The 18,563-nt window shown below is 45.9% G+C and overlaps 1 protein-coding gene across 1 annotated transcript in view; it reads left to right on the top strand.

Moving 5' to 3' along the window:
- GPATCH8 (G-patch domain containing 8) overlaps window positions 1–18,563 on the top strand; it is a 56,928-nt gene that overhangs the window by 19,172 nt on the left and 19,193 nt on the right. The window contains exons 3-5 of the mRNA XM_057383179.1: window positions 4,640–4,712; window positions 16,953–17,020; window positions 17,433–17,519. Coding sequence (XP_057239162.1) covers window positions 4,640–4,712; window positions 16,953–17,020; window positions 17,433–17,519 — 228 coding nt within the window. The remainder of the gene's footprint in view (window positions 1–4,639; window positions 4,713–16,952; window positions 17,021–17,432; window positions 17,520–18,563) is intronic.

Below are 18,563 nucleotides of genomic sequence, written 5' to 3'. Positions count from 1 at the left end.
TTCTTGTTGTGGTTTGAAAGATGCTGCACTTACACTGGCTGTTCATGTCAGTGCAACCACTGCTCTCTGGTGTCCTTGAAAAATCAGAGCACTTCACCCTTTTTTAAAAAATTCCAGAAGCTGCATGCATTTGTTTTGGGGCATTTTGAGTGCACTGAGTTCAGGTAYTCGAACGGGAAGTCACAAATTACTGCAGCTTTAATAGAATCAAGATTTTCTTCACGTTAATTCCTTATCTCTACTTGTTTATTGAGTCTCTTTGCTGTGAATTCCTGGTTTTCCTCATCCCAGCAGTGCAGATGGAGTAGGAGACAGCGATAGACCCTTAGAGCCCCCAAGGAGCAGCCCTGGCCCCGTGCAGGCAGTGTCAGGGGTCGACCCACGCCATCACCGCTGCAGGTTGGAGGCCAGCCTGGGAATCACCCACTTACCCTGGAGCTTGTTAGTTTGTCCTTGTCCTGACTAACAAATGTCCTCTCCCCTCTCTCTAATGCTGCTCGGTGCCACAAGGAGCTCCTTGAGCCCCTCCGTGTCAGGCTGCAGTCGGTGGTGCTTTGACACCAGGGGCTGTCGCAGCCTGGCCGAGCCGGAGCCGGGGTTGTCGCACTGCAAATCTGTATGGATCTGTGGACTCCACTAGTTCCAAAGTGTCATTTGATGAGGCTGCTGATTTGACATTTAGCAGCAGCCATATGTGGACAGCGCTATAAATAATGTGCTTCTGGAAGCTGAATGGTGTAGCATTACTATTTGGCTTTTCTCTCTGGTCTTCATTGTGTCATCTGTAGTGAGCTCTAGGTTTTGTTTTGGGAATCTTTTCAACCTCTTGTTTGCATGGGTTCACCCAGTAGCATCTGATCCTTGCTTATAGATTCCTCCATACACAGTCAGCACAGYTTACAATCCACTCAAGAGAGGAATGGTTCCTGCCCGTGCAGCGGTGGACAATGGGATCATGGGGATCTCATGGAAAACCTGTGCTAGGCAAAACTGCTGCTGTGGGTTATGTCCCACAGGCATCATCAAAACTTTGGGATTCTTCTCCCTGTTTATTAATTGTAAGCAGTTTGTTTTCTTATTGGCCAGGACCTCAGTCAGAAATCTGTGCTGGGGGTATCCTGCTCAGGAATCACTGATCCTCCTGGAAAGCAACCAAGGGCATCTTGTCAGGGCATGGGATAGGGGACTGGGGAGACCTGTTAGAGCTKCTGCAGCCAGGTCACTTTGGATGAGCTTTTGCCAAAGCAGCTTGTYCAGCTCTGGGAAGGTTTGGTGGAGCCAAGACCTTGCATTTCCTACAACTTTGGGAAAGTTATGCTTCGTCATTAAAGCAGAGCTCTCCATCAGTGCTGCCCAGCTCCAGAGGTGGGGTTGTTCCACCCAGAGCGGCTCTCCCTGCATGCTGCATCCTGTGCCCACATGGTYCAGGAGAGCTCCCTTCCTCACCCAGACACCCACTGGGAGACTTTCTTTGGCTGCCTCAGTAATTTTTATTGTGGCTGGAATGCAAGGAGCTTCAAAGTGGCAGAGTAAGAAAGTGAGGAGACTTGTGCCAGCCTTCTGCTGAGAAATGAGGGATGTCCTCTTGGGGCTGTGAGCTTTCTGTGGATCACTGCAGCTCTTCTGTAGGAAAACTGCTGCAGTCTGTTCCAAAGGAATGACAGCTCTTGACATGGACAGGAAGCTTGCTGTGAAAACCCCCATATTTTCTATGTGAAAGAGGCTGTACTTTTACAGAACTTTCACTTAAAAATGCAGTTAAAAAAAAAAAAAAAAAGCTGTCAGCTGTTGCAGCATTTGCTGTCCCATGTCACATTTTGGTCCCAATATCCCTGACTGCTCCCCAGGCTCTGCAGACAGGCTCTCACGTGGGAGCCAAGCAAGCCTGGCCTTCCATAATTTCATTTTTAGGCCAGCATTTGCACTGAAGAGCAGTTGTGTCAGTCTGCCTCCATCAGAGGTCTGGGATAGCCATTAGAGAGGAGGGAGAAAGGAGCAGAATAATGCCCAGATCCCAATTCAAATGTTAATTTTAAATTATTAGACTTGTTCTCCCTATTCACTACAACAGAAGATGCCCCAGTTCAATTGAGTAGGATCTAAAATTAGGGAGTAGTTCCACTGCATAAACAAACAAATGGAAAAAGATCGGGCTGGGRAGACAGTTCCTGGGAACTGAGACAGGGCAATGTTCAGGCATAATTCCAGTTTATGTCAAACAACTYGGGACCATCCTCTTGAGTGGGTCTGTAAAAGTGGTGCTAATGTGTATAACCTTTCTAAATTTTTCTTTTTCCCTTTAACATTTGTTTCCCCTTTCACTGTGTCAATCACAACACACCGCTCTTGAATCTCCCAGCTGGTCTTGACTTGTTGAATTTATTTTATGCTTTCACTCTTCTTTAATAAATACATTACTTGCAAGCAGTGAATTGAAAACAAAGCAAAAGAAAAAAACTACCATTAGTGATTGGACAGTTTCTTACTTTGTGTTACATTTAACTGTTCTTTTGACAGCCCAGTTTTTAAAGCCAGGTTCGTATGGAAATGCTTTCACTCCACTTGCACTGCTTTTGGAATAGCGTTCTGCTTCATCTGTCTTTATTTTAGTGCATTCATAACACACACAGTCAGCACAATGTCTCATCTCCACTTGGCCAAGACTGCAAAGTACTCCTTGTCCTTTGGATTTTTTTGTTTTTGTTTTTTTCTTTTTGGAAAACGCAGCCATTTTTGTCAGCACCGGCTTTTCGATTCAATGATCCTTTGTCAGGGTAGGACAATCAGTGCCTTATCTCAAACACATCCCAAGCCCCAGCCCCTCTCTCCCAGGACGGGGCACTCTGTGGCCATTGGGATTGGCCTGCCCAGGTGTGCCTGCAGGTAAGTTTTCCTGTATTCCCAAAAACAGACAGCCCTCTCCATGGTGTTTGTGGTGGGGATCCATCGCTGTTTATTTTCCTTTTTTTTTTTTTTTTTTTTTTTTTTTTTTTTTTTTTTTTTTTTTTTTTTTTTTTTTTTTTTTTGCATTTAACATTTTATCCCCAGACGTTTCTTTATTTCTCCTGGTTTAATTTTTTTTTTTTCCATGTAGCCCTAATTGTGTCCTGGGGCAGAGCCCATAGTGTGGGAAAAATGTATGTTATTCCTTGGGAACTACAGGAATAGAAAATGTCTTGCTCTACTAGGATATCAGAAAAAAAATCCAAAATTTGTACTTGATAACATCTTTTTAAGGAAAAATGTATCCATGCAGCCAATATCTTTGGGAAGGTTGTGCCTTTCAAGCTGATTCACCAAAGTTGTGCAAACTTTGTGGTCATTTTCTTCACTGTGGAGTGACAAAACCTACTCTGGTTTCTGTTGATGACTTCATTAATTCAAGAAACCTGCAACATAGATACAATTATTTTTTAGGATTTCTTGTGCCACTCAGTGTTCTGGAGTCACAGCCTGTTATAATTCAGGATATTTCTGTGCTACCTCGAGTTGTGGTTTGCCTGATGGTAATTAATAATCAACAACTTCGTATCTGATTTTGATTTTTATTTTTTGTGATTAGAAGGTGAACATGGTCCCAGCCAAGAGTCCTTTGAGGAGCTGCTCACTGCTTGTGACTGGGTGAACTGGTCACTGAGGGCGAGCTGGCAGACTGAGATGGTTCGAGGGTGCTGTGAGTGCTCTGCTCTTTGTCTGGGGGCAGAAACCTTGCATAAAACACAATTTCCACACTGAGCCCTGCTCGTCCCCATTTCCAAAAGCTGACACTTAATTGCTGCGTCAGTACTTTTCCACTTATTCCAAAATAGATTATTTTTTTTTTTTAGGAAGATGAGACATTATGCTTATTGTTTCCCCTACATGCACTAATGGTTCCTTGCTGTTAACTTATTGCTAGGCCTGTTTCATTCTAACATCTTAGTATTTTTGTTAGTTTACATGTGAAATGCATCACCCAGTCTGTGCTTGAGCTCATTTTATTTAATTGATTTTATTTTATTTTTTTTTTGTTTTACTAACCTCACTGTTTTTTCAGTTTAATATTGGCTGCATGCTAGTTTATATATATATACATATATAAAAAAACCCAATCAAGTCTAGCCTGGATTTTGCTCTGATTGTGTTTTGGTTTCTAGTGGTGGGGCAGTCTTGCACTTACAACTTACTCAGTATTATAAAAGCCTGACACACAAACAAAATGACTAAACACATTGTAGATTTTCTTTACCAAAAAAATCTTAAGTGGTGCTGTCTAGGTGATGGATATGATTGTATAAACATCTTGATTTTATGCTTTTTACTGTCAATTTTTATTGGTACACTTTATTTTCTCCCACATTGCTTTTTATTTTGATGATTTTTTTTTTTATTTCTTTTAAACGTGATGCACAAAAGTTGCCCAGCACACCATCAGAAAGTGACCGTCCCCGATACCCATCCCCCTGGAAAAAATCTAGCCAGCAATTTTTGACATTTGTCTTTCCCTTTATTGGGCATATATTGCCTTTTCAGTAGCATTTTTTTGCATGCATATATATGTAGAAAGATCTCTTGCTCATCACATGTTTAAATGTCAGCGGGAAGGGAAGAATATATTATTGGAATATTTTTGGTTTGTTTTCTCTGTTCTGTCTGTCAGGATAATATTGGACACCGCTTACTCCAGAAACATGGGTGGAAGCTGGGCCAGGGATTGGGAAAATCACTGCAGGGTAAGTCCATTCCCTTGTGTCTGAAACCTTCAACTCCAGCCTTGGTCTTTAACAAAATTATTTCTGCTTTTTGTTCCTAGATTAGATTTTCTTTCCRTTGTTAATATATCCAAACGAATGCACTGTTGAGTTTCACATTTGGYAATTTGCAAGTAGAAGCTGCTGCCTCACTTGTCGGTACAGGTTAGGGGCGTGTGTGTGGTGGACGTGTGAGAGTCACCGTGGAGGGAGGAGGATTTGCTTCCTCCACACTGCCAGGGAGTGCTGCAGCTTCAAACTGTGCTGATGTTTTGGGACTGAAAAATTCTAGATTAGAGATAGTTCCCACGAGCCCTCAGTGCTCACAGGGATCAGAAGTCTTTAGAAGGCCAGTAAAGGGCCCACTGAAGATGGAAAGTGGTGGCAGAGGTTTTCTGGATTCAGAACCTCCTGGTTCCTCCAAAGGCTATCACAGATTTGGCTTCCTTCTGTTCCCAGCAGTTTGTCAGGCAGCTAGCAAAATCTCCTTGAAACACTGAAGTGCTGTTGAACCAGCTCACCTGATCCCCTTGCTGTCTTGAGCCTGAATTCTTCCTGTGACACCAAACCCCGTTTCTGCAGAAACCTGTGGAAGTGTTTGAAGCTCAAGTGTGCTCTAGGCCCCTTGAAATAACTCACTCGTGTTCCCATGCCCGTAGTCTGAAGACCTGGGAGCTTGTAATCCATCAGCTCTGAATGAGCCCGTTAGAGATGGGGTGTCTGTGCTGTGGAGGACTATGCAGAGGTAACGAGTTCCCCAAACTCTGGGAATGCCCATTAACCCCTTGGCCTAAGGCTCTCTAACCTCTCAGGCAGGATTACACTGCTGGTAATGCTTCTGGCTTCCTCTAACCTGGTGTCATTGGAGCTCCTGTGGTTCGTGCATGGTGCTCTTCACTCCTCTTGTGTCCCTGCTGGGGCCAGACCTCAGGGTGGGGCTTTACTGTGACCTCTGGGCCTTTCCTGTGGCATGTGGGGGGTGGAGCTCAGTGTGTTCTCTCTTTTGGGTGCCCTGTGTCACTCTGTGCATCACTGGTGTGATAACAGAGATTTGAAGGGAGGTGAAGCCTTATCCCAGCCTCAGAGGGATCCCAAGGGCTCAGGGTGCTGCAGGCTCTGATGTGATGGAGTGAACAGGGGTTATAGGATTGCAGGGTGTGGTGGTGTCACTGTGTCCCATGGGCTGAGCAGGAATTTGCTCTTGCAGCCTTGTCCAGATTTCGATGTTCCCACTGTTCCTCTCGCGGCGCTGGGACTGTTCCGGATCTCTCACGTGTCATTGGAGCTCTGGGAATTGGGACTGGCTGGAAGCTCCAAACAAATCATGGATGAGGGCTTTCCTGTGCCTCCTGCACGGTCCCAGAAACACAGAAGTGAAAATAAGCTGCCCAGTTTAACCCAGTTTGGTGCTGAAACCTTCCTRACGTAGGCTTTGGAGCACGTGCAGGAATTTCAGCTCTTTTGGATGGGAAAATTGCCCTGTGCACCTGCCTGCCAACTTCTCCAGAGGTCTGGGCAGGCACAGGATGTGCAAGGGGTGCTGCTGTTGCTCCAGCTTTTCTCTGAGTTCTCAGCAGCCAGAGCCTGTGCCTGTTGCCTGTGGCATTGGTGATGATTGTGTTGGRAGTGTTTAATTCATTATCCAGTGACCTTTTGGTGTGAATCTTAGATTGGCCSAAAAATCMAAATATAAAATGTCAGGAAGGAAGCATTTGCATSCAATTTTAATCTTATCCTAGGAGTTTGAAGAGTGAAGTCATTTGATGCACAGTGAGAAGGCAGGAGCAGAACAAAAGTTCTTCCCCTCTTCCACACTCTCACTCAGAAAAGACCAGGAGAGGTTTCTAAAGAGATGTAGGTGTGTTCCTGTTAAACTCTTGCTGCATGCTGTGCTTGAGCCTAGAATCTTACACAGCCTATGGTGAGGAGTTGCAGCACAAGCAGAACCCCCTCAAGCAGCCTTGAGCTGTGAGTGTGGTGTCTGACCTTCTGCAGAAGGTCCCTGCTTCAAACCCTCAGAAATTCTGGGTTAAACATGTGGAATTGGTGCTGCATCATCTACTTTCTGTACACTTGAACAGAAGTGGATGAGTTCAGTGTGCTGAGTTTTGTGATGTCGCTTTTAATTCTGAGTTGAGGCTCCCTATTTAGTTCTGTGGATCCCAAAGTGATGCTGTGTTACAATAGCCAGGCAGAAATTGTTCCAGGCAGAAATTCAGGTTGTTCCTTGCAGTCAGGCCCTTGTGGTGTTGTTTTACAAGAGCCTCACCCTGCAGAGCTGTACCCTGTGATAGGATCCCACAGTGATGCTGTGTTACATTAGCCAGGCAGAAATTGTTCCAGGCAGAAATTCAGGTTGTTCCTTGCAGTCAGGCCCTTGTGGTGTTGTTCTACAAGAGCCTCACCCTGCAGAGCTGTACCCTGTGATAGGATCCCACAGTGATGCTGTGTTACATTAGCCAGGCAGAAATTGTTCCAGGCAGAAATTCAGGTTGTTCCTTGCAGTCAGGCCCTTGTGGTGTTGTTTTACAAGAGCCTCACCCTGCAGAGCTGTACCCTGTGATAGGATCCCCCAGTGATGCTGTGTTACATTTGCCAGGCAGAAATGGTTGTTTCTTGCAGTCAGGCCCTTGTGGTGTTGTTCTACAAGAACTTCACCCTGCAGAACTTTGCCCTGTGATGGGTTCCTTCACCCTGATTACCCCTGATGCATGGAATCCTGTGCTCAGCATGCTGAGCTGTCTCTGGGTGCAGCTGCAACAGCCTAAAATCCCCACTTGCCATCCATTGCTGGGGGTAAAAATCTGCCGTTTTGGTACGATGTGCCTCACTCAGGAAAATTCCAGTGGCAGAGGTGTTCAGTACTCCTTGGGGCAGCAGCCTTGTGGTGTRAATGTTGTTAACAGAAGATCTGAGCCCTTGTGTAGGGAAGCACACAGCCCATGCCCTCAGTGACATGGCTGTCACCAGCACAGCTGTGYCCTGCCTGAAACATCTGCAGCTTTCCCTTCATTTCAGCTGCGTGCTGAGAGGAGCAGCAGGCAGGGATGGTGCTGTCGCCTTCACCACGCCAGTGCTGGAATCCTGGTTTGGGGATGCTCATAAGGAATTCAGCAGAGTCATCCCTCAGCTCTCTCTTTCCCTGATGTTTTTCACCATTTTTTCCTTGTGTTATATTTGGAAATGGCGCTTCAGCTTGCTAACAGAATATGAAAAAGCAGGAGAGGGGGTTGCCAGTTGACGGGGATCTTTTTTAATTTGGAAAGCACAGCTTAGGGAGCCACTCTTCCAGAGAGATGTGTGATGGCTGTGTTCTGACAAGTGAGAAAATGGTGATCCTGGCCTGTTTTATCCTTGGGGRAACACCTTTAGTTGATAATTCAAAGTTTTTTGGTCTCCTGAAAAAAAACAAAACTAGCAAAAGATTGGTTAAAAACATTTTCTGACCTTCGTGTGAAGTCCTGKGCTAAATGAGCCCAAGGATTGTGAATAAATCAGGAGTTATGTAAGGCAGGAGGGGAATGAGAGGGCTGAATGAAATCTGAATTCAACCACTCTAGTGATTTCTCTTGGAATGAGTATTTCCCATTAGGTTAAAGTAGTATGATGAAAAGCCAGGGGACTGGCGTGCTGAACTGGGATAATTTGAATTGTACATTTGAAAATATTTTTATAAGCTCTTTGCCTTTTCCCTGTCAATTTTTTTGACAAGTCTTATTTAAAAAAATAATTGTGCTGTAAAGTTCTGGATTTTTTTTTTCTGTTTTCAACGTGAATGTTTAATATGAACTAATAGTACTCTAGAGGTGTAACTGCAAGACTGAAACCGTTAGTTTAATCTCATTTAATTAGACCAGGGAAAACTGAGTAGGTTATCCTSCTGCTTCCTGGGTCCTAGCAGGCCCTGCAGAGGGTGGGCAAGAGGACAGTAGGAAATTTAGTGTTTGCTGGCCATCAGGGGACTCTGAGAAGGATTGAGCAGCTCTGGTGGACAAGTCCAGCTCATTCTTAGCCACTCTGGGTAATAGCTGTAATTTTTCAACACAGATTGGCCTCTCCAAAGTTCTYCATTAAGTAAATAAATATTCTTGCCTGATTGCAGCCTTGATCCTTTGGAAACAGCCCAACACCTGTACAAAGGCAGTTACAAGTGTAACAACTTTACCACAAACTGTGTCCTATRTGATTAATTTGATAAGTTTAAAAACACTGATTTACTTCACATTCCCACAGTATTCCCARGACTGAAGTTGTCCTGATCATTTGTGGGATCTCCAAGAGGTGAATCCCAATCTCGTACTTTGCAATGGCAACAGATAACACAGATTTGTCATGGCAGAGCTGCTCCTTGGTGCTTCAGTTGTGAATTAAACAGCTCAGGTAACGTGGGGGCTCAGTGTGGCTCTGCAGTTGCTGTTTTTTGCTCCTCAGGAGCTGAGGCAGCTCATTCAGCACTGGGTTATTGTCATGAGAATGCTCAGAGTRAGCCCGAGTGCAGTTTCAAGGTGGGTGGCTTCAGGTCTGGACTGGGACTTGGATTATCTCCAGCCCTCAGGAAATAGAAGCAGCAGGTGGTTCTGTTTAGGGCCAGGACGTCCCTTTTGGGGCAGCTCCTTGCAGTGGTAGCAACTTTCCCTGCAGCCTTTGGACCTGAAGAAATGCCTTGTGTCCCCTGATTCCTTTTCCTATTTAATAATAACTTCCTTCATGTTTGCTTATGTTTTTTGCTGAGTTTTGGCATTGTTTCAGCATCGCTATTCTGGAAGAGCTGCTTGGATCTCCTTAGGGAGCAGCTCTGATGATGTATCACTGTGAGGAGAGGGCAGGGCCAGGGATGTGTCTTGGGAGCTCTTGGCAGAGCTGGGAACCCTTCCTGCATCCTTACTCCCTTCCACTCAGGCTAAAAGCAATAAACATGCACAGACTGTCAGGGCAGTGCTGTTCTTGTTGATCTGGGTGTGTCCCACTCTGATTGTATAAATCATTCTGGTGATGCAGGGAGCACAGTTGTTAAAAAGTGCTTTAGGTTTACTTTATCCTTTCATGTATATATCTTTTGAGGTAGTAAAGTCAGGTGTAGCAAATTTGCTAGGTGTAGCAAAAATGCTAAAATTCAGTTGCGTGGTTTTCARTTAAAAGAAAAAGCACAAGTGGATTTATGATCTGACTTGCAAATTCTGTGAGGATAAATATAGTCAGCACTCCCCTCTCAACATCACTCCAGTGCAGTTCTCCTTTGGCACATTCCTCCTTAAATCTGTTCASAAAAGGGAAAGCATTCCCTCTTGATCCGAGGGCTGAGCAGGGTGGAAGAGCAGAAGTGGGAAGCTGCTCAGAGCTGCAGGTGAAGCTGTGATCCCGCGGCTCAGGCAGGAAATATCCCCTCCCTGGCAGCCCCCGGGGTGATCCCTGGCTGTGGGATGGAGCCGGGGCCCTGTTCCAAGGCAATGCCAGGTGGCCACGGGCGCTGCCTTTGCTGGAGGTTCCTGGGGCTGCGGGGAGCAATAAACAGACCACTCGAGCAACTGAGATCAGTCACAAATGTGATCACTTGGCAGCTGCWGCTTGGAGAAATGAGCTCAGGGTTTGAATTCCAAGGTCTTGAATCCTGGCGCTGTCACCCGCTTACCAAATGGCTTCAGCTCGGATATTAATGTGTTTTCCATTTGTTGGCTCCTCTGATCTCGTGGAGCAGACGGTGGATGTGTGTCAGGCCTGTGAACACAGAACAATGAGCATCTGAAGGACTGAGGGGTGTTAGATTTCTTTCTGGGTTTTGGAGCTTTGTAATGAATACAAGAAAATACAGAAGAGTCAGATAAAAATGCTTAACAGTGCCTTTATTCATTCAGCATGGGTTGGCTTGGCAGCCTTACCCAAGAAATAGCTGTGAACTCTCTCTTATCTTCCTGTATCTTAACATGTCCTCACGGGAACCTCAATCCTGGCATGGGTGAACGTTTCTATGCTCATGTTTGCAACACAGATCACTGCAGTGGTTTAAAAAGTGATATTTTCATTGAGCAACCTGGGTGTTGTGGCTGCTGCTGTCATCACACCCATCTCACTGCTGTGTCCAAACCCAGCAGACCACAGACCCACAGGGAGGTTTGCTCAGTGCCTTGGTGTCCTTTGGGGGGAGCAGTTGTCCCCTTGTTTGCTTTTGGGGCTGTAAGATCCTTCCCTTGATTACAGGTGGTGAGTTTGTGTTACTGGAGTGGGTGTAGCCAGTGAAATGTGAAATCTCTCAGTGCCCTGTTCATTGTGACAATTGCCCTACTCCTGCCTTGGAATGAGGCTTCCTGGGCCTTTGTGCCGGTGCAATGGAAAAGCAGTTCCGTTAAACTGGGAGAGACGGGTGTGGGCAAGGGAGAGGTCATGGCCGTGCTCAACCTGCCTCACTCCTCAGCACAGCCCTAAATCAGACCAGACCCTTCAACCCTCTCACTTACCAAGATAAACACAGACAGCAGCTCTTATCTCTGATTTCTCTCCTAGATCAACCAGCAATTGTGTTCTTGCTCCAGCAGCTTCCATGCTGCTCTCTAATCCATTGCCCAGCATTTGGGGTTGGGATGTTTTTTCACCCAGACTCCACTATATTCCTTCCCCTTCAAAAGTTCAAGGGGCTCTGCTTGATGCCTCAAGGTCAAAACTCAGCTTGCTTTTCTGCAAGTGTCACCCTTGGTTCGTGTGTCTGAGAAGTTTTGAGCTCCCATTGGAAGCTTTCCATGGGATTGGGGTGTTTACAACTTGACTTTCTCTTGTCATTTGTCCCCTGCTTAGTAAGGATCAAATTCACAGTGCAGTTTTTGTGTTCTTAGAAAACACTTTCTCCTCTCTGGAACTTTGTTTGCCACTGAGGATGATGGACCTTCGTTTGAATCTCTTGATTGTTTCAACCCCTTCCAGAAATCTGACATAAACAGGATGAGCTCACAGATCTAATTCCCAAAGAGGACCAGGATTAAAGCTTGCCCTTGTTTGTTTATTTGCTTCTTGCAGCAGTTGGAATGGGGTTTGGTAACGTGCTGTCATTTTTAGCCAGTGAGAAGCACCCCAGGCTTGTGCACCAGTGAAAATGAGTGGATTTCCTCCCCTCTTCCCTTTGGATGTACTGAATGAGGAGTCTGAATTTTTAGTGGGACAGACTCTTAGGGACCCCAGCGCTGCCAAGGCCACCACTGACCCATGTCCACAGGTGCCACACCTACACAGCTTTTAAGCCCTCCAGGCATGGGGATTCCAGCACTGCCCTCGACTGGACAACCCTTTCCATAAAGAAATTTTCCCAATATCCAACCTAAATCCCCCCTAGCACCATTTGAGGCTGTTTCTTCTTGTCCTGTCACTTGGTCCCTGGGAGCAGAGCCCAGCCCCCATGTGGCCAGATTGAAACAGTCCCAGGAGTGTTGAGAGCTGCAAAATCCTCATCTTTGAAAATGCAGCTCGTCTATGAGCCCAGGGACTCCTCCGTATCTCCCCCTTCACACACAGTGCAGCCAAAGGTGAGCCCTGTCCCTCTGGATCCCTTCCTGCAGTGTTGGGTGCTGACTCCAGGCACGTTTCCCTTCCAGAGCCTGCTCTGGGGTTTGTACTGACTGAACAAACCAACCTTTATCCACCAGAGACAGCCAGGGATGTGTTGGTCACAGAACAGTCACTCTCTAGGAGCAGCTGAACCCCCTGGAAGGTTGTGTCTCACTGTGGGTTTCAGTTGCAGCACAAAGATAATGAAAAAGGAGAAATCCTCCGTGTCCAACAAGATCAGATTCTGTTGTCTGTGTGCTCTGGAGATGCTGAGTTTATGGAATTCATCTCCGGTGACGAGTGTGATATCAGTCAGTCCTCTAGGATTGCATCCTACAAAGCTGTACCTGGGGGGAATTTCGATGAAGATGTCAACAGAATGAGCAGGATTAAGGTTGTTCTGTTCTTCTGTGGTGCTTACAAGCCATGTGTAAGGAAGGACTTACACACTGGAAGAGATTTGATTGAGTTATGTTAACATGGAATTTTGGGATTCATCTTTTTTTTTTGTCCTGTTATTTCTGAATGCCTCTTTAACAGAGAAACTTTCCTGTTGGGATAGGACAAGGGGTAGAGGTTGTAAACTAAGAAAAAAGGATCAATTTACATTGGGAAGAAACTCTTCCCTCTGAGTGGGGGGGAGGCCCTGGCACAGGTTGCCCAGAGGAGCTGTGGCTGCTCTGTTCCCAGAATTGTCCAAGGGCAGGTTGGACAGGGCTTGGAGCACCCTGGGACAGCGGGAGGTGTCCCTGCTCATGGCAGGGGGTGGAACTGATTTTTGAGTTCCCTCCCAACCCAGACCATTCTGGGATTCTACTGCCATGGTGCTATTTTTGGAGGGAGGAGTTCCCCTCAATCTGCAAATCTGATGAAAACTTTTCTGTTTTGACTGTTTAAAAGCAGGATGAAACTTGGGCTGGTGTTGCCAATGCTGGTGTTTCCAGGCAGGCTCAGATGGCAGGTCCAGCTGGGGTATTCCCATTGCAAAGAGCAGAGCAGCACCCACGCTGTGTCCTGAGCCAGAGCACAGCCCTGAGCCCACTGAGCTCTGTGTGCCTGACACCAAAGCCCTGAAGCCTTAGGGTGAATCCTTKTCCCAAGATTTATTAATTAATACCATTGAGGGGGGAAGTATTTGCTCACATGCAATAACTTTGTGCAGTTAAAARGGAGGGAATTTGGAGAAGCCTGCCTGGCCACATGCCCCCTGCTCCCTGCCTGCTCTGTGCCACTGCAGGGCTTTGGGAAGGGGGCGGCTGTCGGGATTTGTTTGGGGCTTTTTCACAAGAGTGAGCAGTTTTCACAAGCTGGGAGAAAGGTTTTCCCATTTCTTGGGGAGAGGAAAGCAAAACAAGTACAGCTGGTCAGTTTGGGAATCTCATTTCATTTCTAATGAGTCCAGGGAATAATTTCAAACTTAATTTACTTTGAGCTTGGCTTTTCTGAGGTGTGACTCTTGTGTGAGCTGTTTATTTTTGCCATCCTACTGGAGCTTCCTGCTCTGTCCTCTCCCCAAGATTTTCCCTGTGTGTGGAAGTGTTGTATGCAGTAACCCTCTCTGCTTTGGAGTCTGCAGGGAGTGCAGTGACCAGTCTGTGAAGGAGTCTGTGACCTGCCTCAAGCAGAAGATAAATGTTGCAGGGTGCAGGGACAGGGACACAGCAGGATTACCCTGGGAATTCGCTGTCTGTGTGCACTGCTTGCAGCCCTGTGGAGCGGCAGGAAGTGTGGCAGTTCTGGGCCTTGGAAGTTTGTTTTCCCTTCAAAGCATGTTGGTGGACAGGAAAGGCTCAGCAGGGACCCCAGACCTGGGAGGCTCTCGACGTCCGAGCCTCATTTACCTGCTGGGACAGATCTGTTGTCGCGGCCACTTTGGGTAATTTTTCCTGAGGAAGTTCTTTCAAAGCAGAAATAATGAGCTTAAGTCACAGTGTCCCATTTCCCCCTCTGGCTGCTCCCCATGTCCCCCTGGCAGCCGGTGGGTGAGAGGTGGCCCCGAGCCTGTCCCATGTCCCTTCACCATCATGGCTTTCCTTGGACATGGAGCGAGGACACCCCAGTGCCCAGCAGCGTGTCCTGCTGCCCAGCTGGGGCCAGGGGGTTCMATGTGGGGTTGGCACTGCTGCCTTAGCTGTGTCACGTGCCTGATGTGCCACTTGAGTGTCACACGTGGTGTTCCATTCCTGATGAAACCATGGTTCCATTTAAAACAAAGGCATTTCTTTCCACGTGGAATATTCACCTCTTACCTGCAAGCAGAGCTCCTTTTGGCCCAGAGTATTGGTGATTTCCTTTAAGATCCTGATTTGTTTCCTTTTTAAATTTGCCTGCTTCCCCGAGCCTCGGTGCCTTCTTGGAGCAGGGCCGTCACCAGGAGCTCTCCCAACACCCAAAGGAGTCRGAGCTGCTCCGATGGCTCCCTGGTTCTGCAGGGCACAGCACGGTCATGGGGTGGAGGGGTGAGCAAGAAGCCTCCTGTTATTTTTTTAACCCATCCTCCCTGCCCAATGGCCTATTTTCTGCCCTAATGGTTTCTGCCTAACAAATGGTGTTTCTTTTTTACAGCGTTATGATCCTGGACTTGTTGTGGTGATGGTAAACTTAGCAGTGGTAATTTTTTATTTTCAGACTGAATTACTCCTTTTGTCATCAGTGCACCAATGTTAGGCTTACTTTCTCTGTTGTAGCCATCATCCTTCTGCTTGGTCTTTCATTTTCCTTTCCTTTCCTTTCTTTATGCACACTTGTCTGATCCTTGTTCATTAAAGGGTATTGCTAAGAAGGGATGTTTCTGTTTGTGTTAGAACTGCCAAAATCAGTTTAAACATAAATTTTTAATACTGTCCAAACTTGATTTTTTTTCTCCCCAACACGATGGGCACTAGCACTTGCTACTGCAATTTCCAAATAGATTTTGAATTTAAAAAAAAAACAAAAAACTTTGACTGCCTTAGAAGGCAAAAGTACTGATGCATTGTTTGTATACAGGGGTTTACCAGGGCAATGAGGCTGCATCAAAAKATCTCAATTGCTGGAGAAACAAAACAAAAAAAAATCCAAAAATACCCAAAACCAAACCAAAACAATAAGAAAAAAAGCTTGAAAAAAGAATTAAAATAATAAATTGTTGGCACTTGGTGCCAGCCATTCCATTTGGGTTCACCACTTACCAGTAAATCCCTGGCTGAGACATTATGAAAGTGATAATTGCACCTAGGAAGTCATTTTTATAACCTGTCTTTAATTTGGTCCTTTTGCTAAAAATTGCAGTCACTGCTTACTGTATTATACCATTGGGCATAAGAGAAACCTTCTCCAAGGGTAAACACTAAATATCAAAGAAAAGCTCAATTTCACATCAATGTGATCACTACTTTTGGACCTGCTGGATACCTGCTTGTCAAATTCCTGGGCATATGAACAAAACTGTAAAATAGTTAATTAAATGGATTTATTTCTGAAATTTAAAAAAAAAAAAAGTATTTATTTCAGACTTTTTCTGAAAAAAAGAGAAGTACACATCTGTACTTCAAGTTTCAGAAGGCCCTCTGGGGCTGTGGTTTTGGCAGGAATTATGGCTGATGCTGGCAATGAGTTCACACCTATGCAGGTTTTTTGAGGCAGTTTTAAAGACTTGAAGCTTTTGCACATGTTGATGGCAATGGAAGATTGTTRTTGTGGCTCCGACCTGTCAATCTTTTAGCCCAAAGGTATAATACCTGTGTATGTGTGTATAACAAAACAGTTGTTTACACCAAACAAGAGCAATAATAAGGGAAGTAAACATTCTGTTTTTTCACTCAAGGTTTGCACCGGAGAAGGTAAGTACTTTGTCAGTGGGTTACATCACAACCACCAGTGCCAGTTGTGATGTAAAAATCAAAATAATAATAATTAAAAATTAATTAAAAAAAAAAAAAAGCTGTGGTAGTAAAGTGCTTGTCTGCCCCATTTTGCTTTGTTTGGCTGGTTATGAGTGGATTAAAGATATGTTTTTTTTAAAAAAAAAATAAATCTCCAGCATAGTTTGATTAGTTCAAAGTCAATTTTCTTCGCAACCAGTCCTTTTCACAGCTTACAGGTGACATGGCAGGGCCRGAGCATCGCTCCCGGGGTGGGGGGAGCAGGGCCTGACCACCTGGCTGAGCTGGATGGTTGGGATGGGGAAAATTTGGCTTCTGTGCCATCCTTCTCTTCAGCATTCCTTACTCCTGGGGAGGGACAAAAGCTGGTGGGAGAGAGGGAGGGARGCTTCCACATCCCTTCCAGGGAGGTTCTGATTGATTATTCGTGAGCTGCAATGTGAAATGTCTTTAGCAGCTTCTTCATCTGGGAAGATGAGGAGCCTGATGTGGAAGCCTTGAGGGGAAGGCTCAAGTCTTGTTATCAGCCCTGCCCCAGGGCTTGTCATGGGGAACATTAACCTCAAGAAGCTTTGACACGACCGGTTAATGTTCAGAAAATGAATTTATCATCCCGGGTTAATGATCACAAAATGCATTTCTCATCCCGGCTGGGTTGGGAGCGGGCGCAGGGTCGGCTGTAAGCTGTGAGAATGGCTTGTGTTTGGTTCACTGTAGCTTTCTGGTCTCTGCACTCCAAGGCAAGATCTCTAACCACCCAAACCCAATGTGTACAGTGAGCTGTGGTGCTGGGCTGGCCCTGAGCTCTGTCTGTGTGTTCCTCTTCCAGGGAGGACGGATCCCATCCCTATCGTCGTCAAGTACGATGTCATGGGCATGGGTCGCATGGAGATGGAGGTGAGCAGCCCTGTCCCCTTTCCCTGCAGGGCTCCTGGGGAGGGGCTGGGAAACACAGTTAAAAGTGAATGTTTGTGCATCAGAGATAAAAACCAGCTTGCTCTTAAATCAGCACAGTAAGAAAATTCTGTTYGTCCCTGTGAATCTGAGTTCTGGGGTCTGGATGCTCCCCAGAATCCTTGGGCTGTGAGATTTCACTTTCCCAAAACTGCTGTGGGCCTGCCAGGACCCTCCACTTCAGGGGGTTAATGACCTGTTACACTTGGGGTGACACACGGGGAGAGCAAAATACAGCATGCACAGATTCAGTTTCAGTTAAAATAGTTAACTTGTGCATTCTGGCAGATTTGATGTTGCTTTTTGATGTRTTTATGGGCCAAATTGCATCTCTTCTCTGTTTTTATAAAAACAGCTCGACTACGCCGAGGATGCCACAGAGCGGAGGCGAGTGCTGGAGGTGGAGAAGGAAGACACCGAGGAGCTGAGGCAGAAGTACAAGGTACAGAGAGAGGGGCACCGACATCAGAGYGTCCGTGGGCTGCTTGGGAAGGGATCTGTTCTTACAGGGCTGAGCTCTCCTCGTTCTGCCGCAGTGCTGGGGCTGGGAATTCACCGTTCTTGGGTTTGGTCATGGTTGAGATGATTTCTGTTTTACCAAAGTGATTATTCACTTCCTGGCATCCACCTTGCTGTTTGTTTAGCTRCTGAAGACCCCCAGGACAGCAGCAGGGTTTTCTCTGTGTTCTTTTCTGCTGTTCTGGAAGGAACAGTCCTGGGGTGAGCAGGACATTTCCTTCCCTACACCMAGGGCTGCCAGATCTTTGTGCTGAACCTGCCATGGCAGTACAAAACCTSCAGGTGGTAGAGGGGCACTTAGCAGCTGGGAGGGGAGGAGATTTTGTGTTTAAGAAAAAAAATAGTGAGGAGTGAATAGTACATTGTGATATTATTGCATAAATCCTGCTAGTTTTGGGAAGGTGGGACACGGCTCCAGCTCGGAGAAATCCATGGGCTGGGGCTCTTTGGAAGAATTTAACGCTCAGGCAGCATTAAAAAAAAAAAAAAAAAGATAAATTCTGTATTTCCGTGAGATATACAAAACCTGTGGGGTTATTTTGTGAGCCAAAGGCTGATAGAAATGAGCTGTGGTGTTGGAATTGAGCGTGACGCGCTGGAGCATTCTGGGATTAGCTGTAACCGGGTTCTCCGTGGAGACACGGTCTCTGCTCATCCTTTAATCCACTCTTCCGCTTCCCAGCCCCTCCAGTCCATCAAGTGTTAGGAAAGCCTCCCCGTTCAATTGTCCTGAGATTTGGGGAGTACCAGAGTTGAGGAAGAGCCTGAGACRTCCAAATGAAGTGTCAGTCTTGCATAAATTTTAATTATTTGAGAAATAATGGGAAAGTAGTTTCAATGCCATTAAAATTAAACATAGCCTCTGCAAATCTAAAATTCCATTTCCCCAGCTGAGCAGTTAATTCTTCAGGCAGTTTGTTCAACTATGAAAATTTATAGCCTCCTCTCCTCATTTTTAGTTTGTTTT

Source organism: Malurus melanocephalus, unplaced genomic scaffold, assembly GCF_030028575.1.
Source record: "Malurus melanocephalus ecotype Western Australia unplaced genomic scaffold, MMel_1.1 scaffold_613, whole genome shotgun sequence".
Taxonomy (NCBI): domain Eukaryota; kingdom Metazoa; phylum Chordata; class Aves; order Passeriformes; family Maluridae; genus Malurus; species Malurus melanocephalus.
Note: the sequence above shows the minus strand (reverse complement) of the source record. Positions and strands in the feature narration are given on the sequence as shown.